Genomic DNA, 13,642 nt, shown 5'->3' on the forward strand with positions numbered 1-13,642 from the left:
TAACTTTACTCAACGTCTCTCTTCACCAAGCACCCGGTGTCTCACTGACAGCCAGATATCGACCATCACAAAGCATCCCAACTGTGAACAGAACATGCGTGCGACAAACTAGGAGACAGGAACTGAGCCGAGGAGAATCCATTGCCATCTGGTTTTATTCGCTGTTGTTTTTTTCTGTTTTCAACTATCATTTCCGAAAAAACTCATAATCATGATCATGACTGTCGTTAGGCTAACTAAATGCAAAAAGACATCAAGGAGACTAGGAAAAACCTCTTAAGAAGGAAAAGAAAAAAAAAAAAGGAAGATCAAATTTCGATCAGAATGAATCCACGCCGCCCCAAGTCGTGCCCAATTTTGGTTTCTTTTTTTTTCGAATCACCCACCCATGACGAAAATGAGACAAAGATGAAGCTGGGGCTGGATGTTCACTCCCAGGACCTCGCTCGCCCGCTGGAAATGCAACAAATGAAGCCAATAGATTTCCCACGTCGTAAAGATTATCATTGATGGCTGGCCCGGCTCTCTAATGGATGGCGTCCTCCCCTAACTTTTCCCCTTCTTTTTTTCCTTTTGTTGGAATTCGTACGCGGTCGTGGCTTTTTTTTTTAATCCCCCTTTTGTGAAGAAGCCTCATTCTGCTCTCCACCAGATGTCTAGGTCATCCACGCGGGCCGAGAAAACACTGAAAATAATGCGGATTCCGGGCTCAAGCTATCCGAGAATCTGGAAACGGATGTATCTGAGACATGGCTGGTTCTGTCCAACTCCCGGCCAATGTTGGAGAACGGCTCTTCGATCTCGCCCAGCTACCGAGGTAAAGTCCAGATCAAAGAGACGCAGATATGCCCGGTTTAGACGAAACAAATCCGGAATCGCATTCCTGACGGCGGCCACAATGGAGGTGACTAAGAACTGGAGAGAACAGAGCAGGCCTGAAAATGCAGAAACAAATAAGAAACAAAACGAGAATGGAAAACATGGCAATGGATGAGTGAATCCATAGGTAAAAACCATATGAGGCCGTTAGATCATTTCTAAGTCGTGAGGGTCGTTAACGTCGTTTCATGAAGCAAGATGAAGAAAGAGGTGAAAAGAAAAAGAAAAAAGAGAAAACAAATAAAGTGTGAAGAGATACGAGGACGCCGGAAAACGAAAATGCGGTTTGCGTCCACCGTTTGGAACCCGGGAGAAGAGATCTTTGGCAACCGGCCCTCGCCACCGGCCTAGTCTCCCAAACGAAAACTGCATGCCAAACGTGAAAGACCTTTGGCTACCAGATGATGCCAATAAGTTGCCGAGGTTTTTAGGTTTTTGGGTATATCCCTGGGGGGAATGGTGCTGTGAAGCCCGTTGAACGTTTATATCTGCGCCGTTCGCTATACTCTTTTGCATCGCCGAGTTCGAAACCATCTCCGGAAATATGTGTCGACTTGCATAATTCCACCGCCGTAGCCGACGGCATCAAAACGGAGAAGAGAAAGAAGAAGAAGGAAAAAAAAAAAAAAAACGAAAAAGAAACTGAAGAAGAATGACATCGCGTCATACTCGTGTCTGTCTCACGACTCCGTTGTTCACTAGAGGACTCTTGTCTTGGTTCGGTCCTACGTTCCCAATAGGTTCAAGGATCCCCTTATTCAAAGGAAGCGGTGGAACTGCTGCTGGAGTGATGGCCAGACCTCCGGCTGTGGCTCGAATTATGGCTACCAGTTCGGCTTGAGGACGTATGATGGCTTCCCTTCCGGTGACGGCGGCTGGACTCATTAGCGGGCAGTCCCTGGACAATACCGTTCCGGGCTAGCATTCCACCGTTAACGGAAAAGTTCCGGCAGACCATGAAGGCACGCATGGCAGCGTTCTCCTGTGCAAGGATGTCCGACTCATATGCGAGGTCCGTCTGGTATTCACGGCCATTGACGAGAACGTGGCAGGTATAACCGTTGGAGCTACGGTAGCATTCGTACATGGGGTCTCCCCATCCGCGTCGGCGGCAAAGACCTAGAGATTGGGCGGCAACGTTAGCCTTGTTCGGGGAAGACCTTTCTGTATACGACCTCCTCCCCGGAAGCACACGTGTGCTTCCCGTCAGCGAACATGGAGGATGCCATGCGAGCTTCGGATAGTCCCCTTCCCCGTATGCATAACACATTTGCCAACCTGTCTCACGAGCTGCATGGAAGCCCAATAGGGCTAGCCCAACCCGCGTTCTTCAAGGTATTCAAACCCAAGGATCTGGGTTCTTGGCCGTTGAACGAACGACTGACGAAGGATTCGAGGCATGCAAAGTGGAGAAAGGCTAACCCATCAGGTAGCACTCGACCTGCCCTAAGGCACACAGGCAGGGATGATTTCTCAGCCTCCCCTCGAGAGACAGACACACACACACACACCAATATCCCTTTGGCGAGAAACATGGAGGTGGATTCTAGATGCCGAGCCCTCAACCCAATGAGGAAAAACTTCGTTTAGGTTCACGACTAAGACGGCCTTGTTGTCGTATCCACATCGCATTTCGGTGAACCCACTTCGAGATTGGCAACAACTCCTCCCCATCACATCAATTGAACAACTTACTTTCCAAATACTGAATATAAAAGCCCCGCATGGTGCACGTTGGGTGTCAATGGCACAATATCGCCAAGTGGTTGATCAAAGACGTATAAAGAAGTACCAGGACGGTGCTTCTTTGCTTTGTCCGACTGAGAAGGAGCTCAAGGGGACTAGGGGTTCGCTCGGGCCGCAGAGAACAAGTGATGAGGTGTTGATAGCTGTCAGAAGCCTATCAATATATGCCGATAAGGTGTCGAGGCCTTCCCTGCTTTGGTTCAATCGAGATGCAGTCGCGCCTAACGTGAGGCAGGAATATTTTAAGCTGTTTTTGGGCAGAGGGAAGGGAGGGGTGGTGGTTGTCACGGAGTATATAAAATACGGACAGGTCGGCGGAAGGAACCACACTTTCAAGAAGTGACTTGTGTGTTGTGGTGTTCGTGCGTGTGCGTGTGCGTGTGTGTGTTGGTGTGGTGTGCGTGGGAGGGAAGGCAAAAGGGAAAGATTATCTGCCAGTGAGACAGGGAAGGTGAGGTAGGTCTAAGATGGAGAAGAGTTTGAAAAAAAAAAAAGGAAGGAGCTTGGTGAGAGGATGTGGAACGGGGGAAGGAATATTTGAGGTGAGGGTTCAAGTGTCTTTTTGATCCAGTTTCTTGGGCCTCGCTTTTCTAATATGAATCTGGACTCTCCGCCTACGCCGTCCTTGGTCCAATGTTCCTCCTACTCCTTGCCGGATCGGAAAAGAGAAAATGGGAAAAGAAAAAAAAATGGGAAAGTAAATAAGGACCGGGGAATTAGAAATGGAGGGGAGCAAGAAGCGGAGTGGTGGTGGTGAATGGCTCCTGGTAGGGGTATGTTGAACGACAGTACTTGTCTGCTACGTATAATTTGTACTCACGTACACTACGTCTTAGTTGGTCTGGCTGGCCTGGGCTGGCCAATTCAATGCCATGGGCTGGCATCTTTCCAGTCAGTCCAGTCCAGTTCCAGTCCAGTATTGAGAGGGGCAAGCCGCAACCGTACATTCGTAGATGGATCGATTGATGTGTGTTGCTGTTAGTGCGGGGCCACGGCACGGGGTGTGCGTTTGGAAACTCTAGGCTTTCCATGTTCATCACTTGTACTCGGCTCGTAGTAGTGAAAAAGGCGTTTATTATTATGATCAAATAATTTCCCCTACCCCCGACCTTTCCCACTCCACTGGGCACTAGGCATATGTACAATGAAATGACATTGATGCAGGCTTTTGTGGGAAAAACGACGCTGCCGGAGAGGCCAGGCCCATCGGTCGGCCAGGTCACCTAGTGCAAGTTCCAAAAAAAAAAAAAAACGCCAGAAGCCGGAGTAATTTTCAAGGGTTATTCTGGGCGGTCGTGCGGGAGAGTTTGACGTACAGGAAGCGTACATATATGAAGGGTCTCTGGGCTCCAAGGTCCATCCCTAGCTAATACACTACAGCACCAGGGCCAGACCTAACAACACAAAATCCATGACAAGTACGAGACAGGGGAGGAGGGGGACATCGCTTTGTTCTTTTAGAGAGGAGAGAAAATGCAAGCCGAACTGCGGCTCCTCAAGACGCATATACACCCATTATACATATATACATTTGATATGTAGAGAGTGTGACCCATACCTGATGTGCTGGCTCGCGTCGTTGCCAGTTGATGATAATAGAAAGCGGACCCATTTTCAGTCTAGCCGCCAAACTCCACCCCCATGGAACGGAGGGGTGAATTTTGTTTTTTTCTTTTTTCTTTCTTTTTCTTTTGTTCTTTTTCGGAGTTCGGGAGGGGCACTGCAAAGCTTCAACAACCACAAACACCTCCTCTAAGCAGGTTTGGGAGAGTACGAAGTGCGTGACATGCGCGGTGAGATGGATGTCAAAAGAGCCGCTGGGAGGATGGAAGCTGGCGGATGAGCGAGGCGAAAATACATAGAATGTGCGCCTCGCGTTGCAACTCTTGGGGGCCGGCGGGCGTCAAATGAATCAACGGCTCCGGGCTCTCTCCGTCAAGCATTGCGCCCTAGCTGTACGTCTGGAGAGTAGTATACATCAATGATGGTAGCCCACGAGATTGGCATGGCATCATGGATGCTACACAAAGCCTGGGTCAGGTTTATATTTCCATCTGCACGTCGAGCTACTCCGGCAGGTGTGCGAGGCAACTCGGTCGACGGGGATTTGAGAGAAACAAGTGGCCGAGCAGCCATTGGACCTCTCGTGTAGTCTAAACTACAACTCTCTCATCCTCGCCTTCCTCCGCTTCCTCCGGTGACGCATCACGAACCAGCAGACCAAGCAGACCACCACCCACAAGAAATCGCCTCGAAACCCGCCTCGAAACTCGCCTCCCCTCTTCCACTAGACGGGCGCTACAGGCTGCAAGGAGATTTTTAGAACGGGTATAAAAGGAAAAAGGAAGAAAAAGAAAAAAGAATACTTGGCCCGGTGTCCACCGTACGTACATACATACCATTTGATCATTCGTACTCTCCAAGTACAAAGTTCTGCACAGTGGTACCATATGTGTATCTGCTGTATCTCGGGTCTGTTCTTTCTGCAAGTCACTTCGAATGGACATCGTTCTTACCCTTTCTCGAAATAAGCGTGGCGCCTGTATATGCAGAGTCCAGGCATAGTGATGTGGCAAAATGGAACCATCGAGACGAGCCAGCCTCCACTATCTGCAGGTCAATTACATTGAGATGTAACTCTTATTTTCCTCAATTTTGGCCTTTCTTATGTATAGGGCCAAGGAAAACAAAACAAACAAGGGCAAGCCGAGAAGAGCGACCAGTGGGAGGCTCGTTGGAGAGGGCGCTAACACTGATGCGCTATCTTAGCGTCCACGGCGCAAACAAAAAGAAAAGGCAAAAAGACGGAGAGAGGTAAAACAAAAAGAAACATTAAAGAGAGCGTTGTGAGGACTCGGCTGTCTCGAGAGTGCCCACTTGTCCTGTAGGGATGTTCAAATCGAGGAGACGGAGGCGGTTACGGGGTTTGCAATTGGCCTTCTTCGAACTCTTCCTCCTTCCCGCCGGGAAGATCGCAAGACGTGAAATTAAGTCGGTGTTGTTGATAAAATACGCCTCAATACTTCATCCACCGCACCACGTCCACCACACGACAATGTCACACGGGTCTTTATGGGGTAAATTATCGTATCCCCACTCCCCGCTGCCAACGGTACCTTAAAAGTACCTGTCTGCAGATGCAAATCAATCAAGGCAACGGCGGGAGGAGGATCAGGACGGAAGTCACCCGAGATTGACGTTGCCGATATCTCCCCCCAGAAAGAATAACTTGCTACACGGGAAGAAATGAGAGAACCACATTGTGCTCAGCTTTCGATGATTCGTGTCAACAATGGGCTGGGGGAGTTGAGGGAGTCGAGCATCTCAAAACATCCTGACACAGTTCTTGTACATGACTCTGCAACCCTTTCTGCACTGCAAGTGTATCAATGGTTCGAACCCATGCCTCGACCGCCGCAAAGAGAAACGAGCAACGAGCAAACGAGCAAATGAGCACCCCCGTGGCCTGGCCTTGAGAACGCGATGCAACAAGTAGTGCGTAATCTTCAATATCTCGGCGAGTTATGGATTGCGAATATCCACTAATAATAAAGAGACCCTTGCATGGGCCGGTTCATGATCAACGACTGAACTGCAAGCAAGAGGTTGGACCCTTACGAAGTGTGCTCCGTATTAGCGCCATACATACTAAACCTGGATGTGGGCTGGCACTTCTTCACCGCGCTTCGAGCTACTCCAGCATTGGTGCAACTACAGAAAAAGAAGAGGGGAGCTTAAGATAGATTTGACTCGAGCAGATGTTATGCCATCATGTGAAGTGCAGTGTAAGTTAAGTGGATAAGTGGAGAGAGAGCGGCGTATCGGGAGATGAAGAGCAAGGGAAGTTCAAAATAGTCATCCCGCAGCGGGTACGAAGCTGCGGCCCATTTCGAGACCTCATCGGAGTGAGGTGGCAAGTTTGATGAGCAAACGTACCAACCTCGTAAATCTCGAAAAAGGGTTCGGATGACTTCTTTTTTTTGCTAGCAAGCAAGCTAATACAGCCTATTACAGGAGCTCGTACGAAGTATATGCTTTCAATGTTTCAATCGGCCACGTTTTGTGGCTTCCGAGGGACCGGACCTCAACGACTGGGCGATTCGCGATGGGCAGTTGATCCAATGGAAAGCCGCGAGGCAGCAGCGCACCGGAACCATGGCGACAAATCACAAGCGCCCATGACACCGAAGGCGGACGTGCAGGGAACGAGACGTGATTCGGTTCGCTGCCTTCTCTCCCCATCCAGCCCCAGCCCCGATACCCTGACATCGGCGGCGGGCACAACGGCGGGCAGATGAAGGAGGGTAGCAGAGGGGGGAAGTCTTCCGGGACGATGATTGGGCTAAAGGGGAGAATCCCGAAATCAACCATTTTGGGGAGACCGCAAAAGCGACCCCACGGCTCGATCTCCAGGGTCCGGAGTTTTCTCCCATGTCTAGCCAATATGCAGGTCGTTGATGAGGGGGGGAAAGGGGAGGAGCGGGAAATTAAAATTAAAACTGGCAGCGGTTGACGAAACCACGGAAGGTCGGTGAAGGGAAGAAGACAAAGAGAAAAACAAAACAAAAAGGGAGAAACGGGCATGGTAGCAACGAAGTCGTGCATGAGAAGTAACTCTGCGGCGGGTCTACGAGGTATGAACTGTCAATTGGTCCAGAGGAAGCGTGCCCCCGGAACATTTGAGAGATCCAGCCCACACGATGACCAAGTGGACGAGATCGGTTGGCGAGACCGTTGTGTCAAGGCTTCTCACCAGCTCCGACTTATTTTCTCTGCGAGTCCAGTGACCCAGGATAGAGCTGGTTAAGAGCTGGATAGAACCACCCCGGCCGCAGCTGGAGAACAACAAGAAGGCCAGAAAAACACCACTGCAAAGATCAATTGACACGTACAGATGGAGGAACCATTGTCAAGGAAGGCGAAAACAGGAAATTTACACAGGACTGCGCTACTTCGTACTTCCCTCCAGGCTAGATCGGATGGACGGTGAAGGGGCAAATGGACGATGGACCAAGGACGATGGACCATGCCGGACCGGCAAAGATTGAGGGGCAAAAAGAGAAAAAAAAGGAGGGGAAGCGACGCGAGGGATTGGGCGGTTTCACCAGTGAGCGACGACAGCATTGGAGAACTTGGGGAGACGGAACGTTGAAGTCTCGACACTTTCATGCATTGATGAGTTGGCAGTGCTGCTGCTCAAATTAACACGACCCAGAGGCGAGGGAGAGGAAAGCGGCGCGGAACAAAAGAGAAGACAACTCGACCCTCCCACAGCAGCAACCTCGACCAGAACCACATCGACAGCCACGCATAGATGTCATTTTACGTCTTTGCCAAACAAAGCAATAATACACAGGAGTATTAAATACACTATAGGCAACCAGGGCACGCGTGTGGGAGCCGTTGATGATGTGCAGTTTTCTCCGCGCAATTGTGTTCTCGAGTGGTTGCATCAGGATGCCAAGCTGCGACAACGAACTCAAACTACTGCCGCTAACACAAGTTTGGTTTGTCTCTGTCCATCCAATTGTCGTTTTGTCGTTTCTCCATTCAAATTGTTGCTGTGAAGGCGGTGAACAATTTAAGTGACCGTCTGAATAAGCAGCACAGAATTTGACTTGGAACTTTCCCACATGTCAATTGGAATTTTGGGGCCAAAAGTGCAATACTACAGTAAACAATTGAACACCGCCATTTCTTCACAATAATAAGCCTGGTCCGGCCTACTGTACTTCGTAGCGCGAATGCAGTTTACCTCAAAGCTACGAAGCAGTGGGGGGACATTGATGCCTTCTCACGTTTGATGCCAATGGCATAAGCATATTAGATGTATTGATGCACACTACATGCACGCATCTGCACCAACCCCAACCCCAGACGATCATGGATAGACTCTTTCAAACCGGCAGGCCTCCCATGCTCGTTAACAGCTGCCCCTCTCCCCCGCTTCCTGTATTTATAGGAACCCTGATACAACAACATTGAATATCAGTTCCGAGTGGGAGCGGAGTCCTAGTTCCATGTCCTCCCGCATTGATATATTTGGACGCAGGGGAAACGACTCATGGCACGTCAAGGGGGGTTGGATCTTCAATTAGCAGCCATTTATCTGACCCTGTCGTCGTCATAAGGAGACATCTCCACACCGTAGAATAGCTCGCTTCCAACAAGAACACTGTCAATATCAGTCAACCATCGGATAGACCAGGCCATTGGCTGGCGAGGATATCGAAATCGGTATCCACGTGAAGAAAAGTACGAGATATCCATTCAAATGAAGACGGTCTTGCACTTTGGACGCCCCGGCCAGGTGGCGCGGATAGCGCTTTTCTCTTTCTATCCTATCATCTACGGGGCACGGTGGAAGAGCTGGAGCCGGGACTTGGAACATGCGTAGATCTACATGTGATACAATGCCCAGGAAAGGAGCGCCACGTTTGGCAGTCTGCGTCCCCAACTTTGCTTTTTCTGAGCTAGAAAACTTGTAGACCATGTGAACCACCCACAAGCGATTTGAGGAGAGCTTCGCTGAATGAGCTTAGCTCGTGGGGATTATAGTTCTCTAGATCCAATCGAAACATGGGAGCCTCGAGATCAACCCGGAGACCACGAGCTCCGATGTCAATGGGACGGTCCAACGTACGATGCTTTCTGGGAAAGCTACGCTGGGAGCTATGGCCGCCTTCACTTTTACCATCTCTTGTGTAACTTGCTGGTTTAAGGTTCGGTCTCGTTTCGTATATTATATGGATCTGGGGAAGTGCAATTGTACCTTTGAAGGATGACAAAGCACCGATTCGTATCCTGTTCGTGACCAAACCTCGACCGGGGATAATTATATCGCCTCATCAACGGAAAGGCTGCGTGCCGAGATAGAACACCAAGCTGAGCTTGAGCTGCACATTCGCAATATGCCACCAGGGCTCAAGCAATGAGAGAGGGGAGCTCCAGATCCTTGGAATTTTTCTTTCATTCCTGCTTGGCCGGAAACGCAATTCCTGCCTATCCGGCCTTCCCAAACTTTCCTGCAGCTATGTTGTAGAACCCACCCGGCTGTCCTTGACACGACCTCCACGAGGGCCTCATTTCACGGCCTGTCGCACTTTTCGAATTATCACCAGTCCGATCATTTGAAATTTCTCATTACAGATAACTTTGAGGGTGTGCGGATTCATGAGCTTGACCATAAAACCCTGGTCATTAACGACACCGGCCATCCTGTGAGGACGATCAGTCAGGTCGTACTACAGCAACAGGAGAAGGGCCTTCTATCCAATTGAGGCATTGGGGAGGAATAACTGTACACTTCAAAAGTATTCCTAACGTCTCTCTGTACGGGACAGTCCTAGTGGCTTTCACCGGGGCTCCAATGCGGTGTCCTGACTTACACCTTGATGACCCTGGTATTCGAGGTCGATATTGGCCATACAAGCAGCCTGAACTAAAGCCACCTCGACCTCCCGTCCTGCTTCTCGGTCTGCGTTTTGGACATTCCGTTGACGGGAGAGCTAGTACGCAAACAAAGGGGGCGGCCACGTTGTTGGCCACGGGTATTCAGAGATATTAACGGGCCGCAGTCGAGGCCGCATCTTGCGCGGCCCAAAAACAACATGGGACCAATCTCTGAAGCGTGGCCCCTCCATTCCTCGTACTTGTCTTTTGCGGAGAACTTGTTTTGATTCTCTTGTTCTACTTGGCACTGAGAAGAATAACATTTGGAAATGGAAATGGCACGACGTTGAGCTTTCGAATATGTTCGTCTTCTTCACCTGATCGATCCTTTTGCACATATCTCCTTCGTCATCTCAAACTATGCGAGGAACACAGGGACACAGTCAACCTTCCTAGTTCAGATCTAGCTCACTTTAGATAGAGCCGAAAAAGCTATGCCAGTATCACTATGAGAAAGGAAGGAGACTGCAAGGAGGTCAATGAGTTGGCTACATATCTCGTGATAATTTCCGTTGCTTGAACCCCTAATTCATGCATGTTCAATCTCTCAACCGGAGTTATCCCCTACCTCCTTACGCCTCATCCGAATACAAGTCTTATACAGGCCCTAGAGGAGGCGAGCGGTCTCCAAGAGACTCAATTTGTACATTTCCCATGATATTCCATCGAGATAGCCACCCAACACATCTACTTACAAACACAACAAATGCTATAGCCCTTAGGGTTCTCATATGAGGAGAACGGGCACGTAGGCCAAAATATTGGAAGAACGAAAAAGGAAGGGGAAGAAAAAAAAAGGAAAGAAGGAGAGAAATTTGATGTGCCTCCGCCGGGAACTCGCAGAAATCTCGGTCCCCTTGACACCTGCCTCTCCCACCTAGGCGTACATATGAACCACAGCAGAGTCCTTTGTAAGTCCAGGAATGTTTCGTCCCTTTGCCACCCTTGGCCTGGCGTTCCCGTCGCATATCGACATAATCAAGGAACTTGAGGGGTCGAAAGGGTAGTGCTCGCTGCACAATCCTGCAACGGCCTTCGAAGACTACTGGTATCCTCGCACACATCAGGCTACTATTCGAATATACCTCCATGTTGCATCGGCGAAGCCGTCATCTACGAATACGGCTATATGATTCAAGGCAGGTGTACAATATCCTCATTGTTGCTTTAGGACGGTAACTATATAGTACTGTACAGGCTAGGATCATCAGAGCCCTCCCCCTTTCCCATGCTTTCTTCATATTTTGCCGGGTCCAAACCCCAAGTTTTTACGAGCGAGGGTACGAAGGGGTCAATGAGAAGGGAGGAAAAAAAAAACGGGTGGGGAATGGACAAGTATGTTGACAAGTATGTTGACAAGTATGTTATGTCGTAGTGCAGAAGGAGGAGATATGAAAGTTGGGAGGAGGTGGGTAAAAAGGGGGGTGTAGAAGGGGCGTGGATCATATAGGAAGAGAAAGGTGAACGTTCGGCGACGCGAGAGTGCGGGTCTAGAAGCCAGGCTTGCTTCCAAAGTACTTGACAATGTCGTCGACCTTTTGCTGAGGTATCGTGTAGACGGGATGGAGGGGGACAACGCGATCTTCCTCGTCGAAGATTTGCTCGCCACCGTCAAAGTAGGGTGATACGACCCAGTTCGAGGCGGGAAGACCGGTAGCTTGGCTGAATACGGCGGGGTCCTCTTCTAGATGCCAATAGTGCTGGGCGGAGCTCAGGCCCGCGAGGACGTAGTAGGTGTGGTATGAATCAGAGGGTCTGGAGGGTCATTCACCTGCGGTCAGTTTCCCAACAACGCAAAGGTGGAGCAATCAAGCAAACGATTATATTGAGGGGCGGGGTTGAAGGTGGGGTGAACGATATCGGCGATGCATCAAGATGCATGGAGGGAGGAGGCAAGGAGAAGAGAAAATATCAAGGAGGCAAAATCAAGGAAAGGGGAGGAAGGGGGACCACTCACTTTCCCGGCTTGTCTCGAAGGCCGCCGCGAGGGGAATCTTCTTGACAGCAACATAATATATACCGAATTAGGCCTTCTCGGTCGAAAAGGCTTTGTTTTGCAGCGGGAAACGCGGTGGCCGGGGGCTGGTCGTCCGACCCACTGGGCCCGTTCAGGGTGGCCTCGATTAGTGGCCAGCAACCACCGACCCAGTGACTGTAACATCCATCGACGAGCTTGTTCGTACGTCCGGAAAACCCACCTTCGGGGGCATATTGACGAGACGATAGCCAAGAAATCAGTCGTGGAACGTCGAGATACCTTTTCGACAGGGAAGGGGGGAGGGGGGAGAGGCCATCGGCGTTAGCTCCGACTGTACATGTATTGCTTCTTGTCAATATCTCACTGGATGTTGAGGGGAAACATACTTTGGGATGGTGCGATGCGGTGCATCGAGTATCGACAGACAACCTAGTGCGCAGAAGGCATATGCACCATGTGCTTCGGCGTCCGGCTGACCCGATATGCCTCCTTCAAAAGTTTGACCTGAGAGCCAAGGGGGGGTGAAGTGAGCCACCGAAAAGCAGATTTTACACGTACGACGCAATGTCAATGGACTCGAGACTCCTACTTACAGCGACGTACATAATCTGCCAGACCTGTGAATAGAGTTGGCCTCTCGGGAGTCCAAGCAGGGGAGTCGGGAGACAGGTCAAGAGGGAGGTTGAGCAGGCTGATGATAACGGCAGCACAATATGCACCCCTGTTGGGAGGAGGGAGGATCAACAAGTTAGTGGTAATGCAAACATACGTGTACTTCACAATCGCGACCTAGTGCATATCAAGATGTTCGAGGAAAGGAGAGCAGTCCAAGTACGGGAGTCGCCGTCGAGAGAATTCAAACAGAGACAAACAAGGGTCCTCTGGAACAGGCACGTACCGAACATCCACCTCGCCACCATATGCAATCTGGAACCCGCCATTTGGTTGTTTTAAAGAGCATAGCCACTTCCACAACGCTCGCCTATCAATGACGTCGTATGCCTCCTGAGTGCCGCATACAGCTAGGGCAAGCACGCAGGCATATGTAGTGGCAAGATGCGACATCTGGCCATGTCCACCACCGAAGCCTCCCGACCTATTCTGCATCGTGAGAGCCGTGTCAATCAGAGCAGTTTCATACGACGAGACATCCTCCCCTAATAGAGCGAGCCCCGTCAAATTCCAGAGCAGCATCCAAGGACGGCTGGCATCGGCAGCAACGAATGGCGCCGGCAACGTTCGCAAGTTCCTCTTCAAGAAGTTCTTATGCTTCCCGCGAACCAAGTTCGGGACGCCATGCCGATTGTAGTTGAGACTTGTGACGTCGCCCCGGAGATAGGGTAGACACTGTGCGACTGTCTCATCCTGAATCTCCGATGTTGAAGTCTCAAGTGGGTCCCGGATGATGGGTTGCGAGGTGTAGAGGTCCGGGACAGGGGCGATCCCATAGGCGAAGGGTCCTGGACCTCTGCTACCCGCGGGAGCGGGACGGAAGGGAAATGTTTGGGGTGTTGTTTCTGCCATGCTACGACGCCTCTTGAACTGGACTCCGGGCCGGGTCTTAACCGCGCGAGGTCGTGATCTCAT

General features: G+C 50.4%; 1 protein-coding gene across 1 annotated transcript; it reads right to left on the reverse strand.

Moving 5' to 3' along the window:
- Positions 1 to 11,567: 11,567 nt before the first annotated feature.
- On the reverse strand, positions 11,568 to 13,642 carry SAPIO_CDS8150 (uncharacterized protein; the record flags this gene model as incomplete). The annotated part of the gene is made up of 4 exons (XM_016789847.1): positions 11,568 to 11,832; positions 12,442 to 12,559; positions 12,649 to 12,776; positions 12,954 to 13,642. The coding sequence occupies 4 exons, from the start codon at positions 13,640 to 13,642 to the stop codon at positions 11,568 to 11,570; spliced, it is 1,200 nt and encodes a 399-aa protein (XP_016640110.1).

Source organism: Scedosporium apiospermum, assembly GCF_000732125.1.
Source record: "Scedosporium apiospermum strain IHEM 14462 chromosome Unknown SEQ_SAPIO_0121, whole genome shotgun sequence".
NCBI classification, from domain to species: Eukaryota; Fungi; Ascomycota; class Sordariomycetes; order Microascales; family Microascaceae; genus Scedosporium; species Scedosporium apiospermum.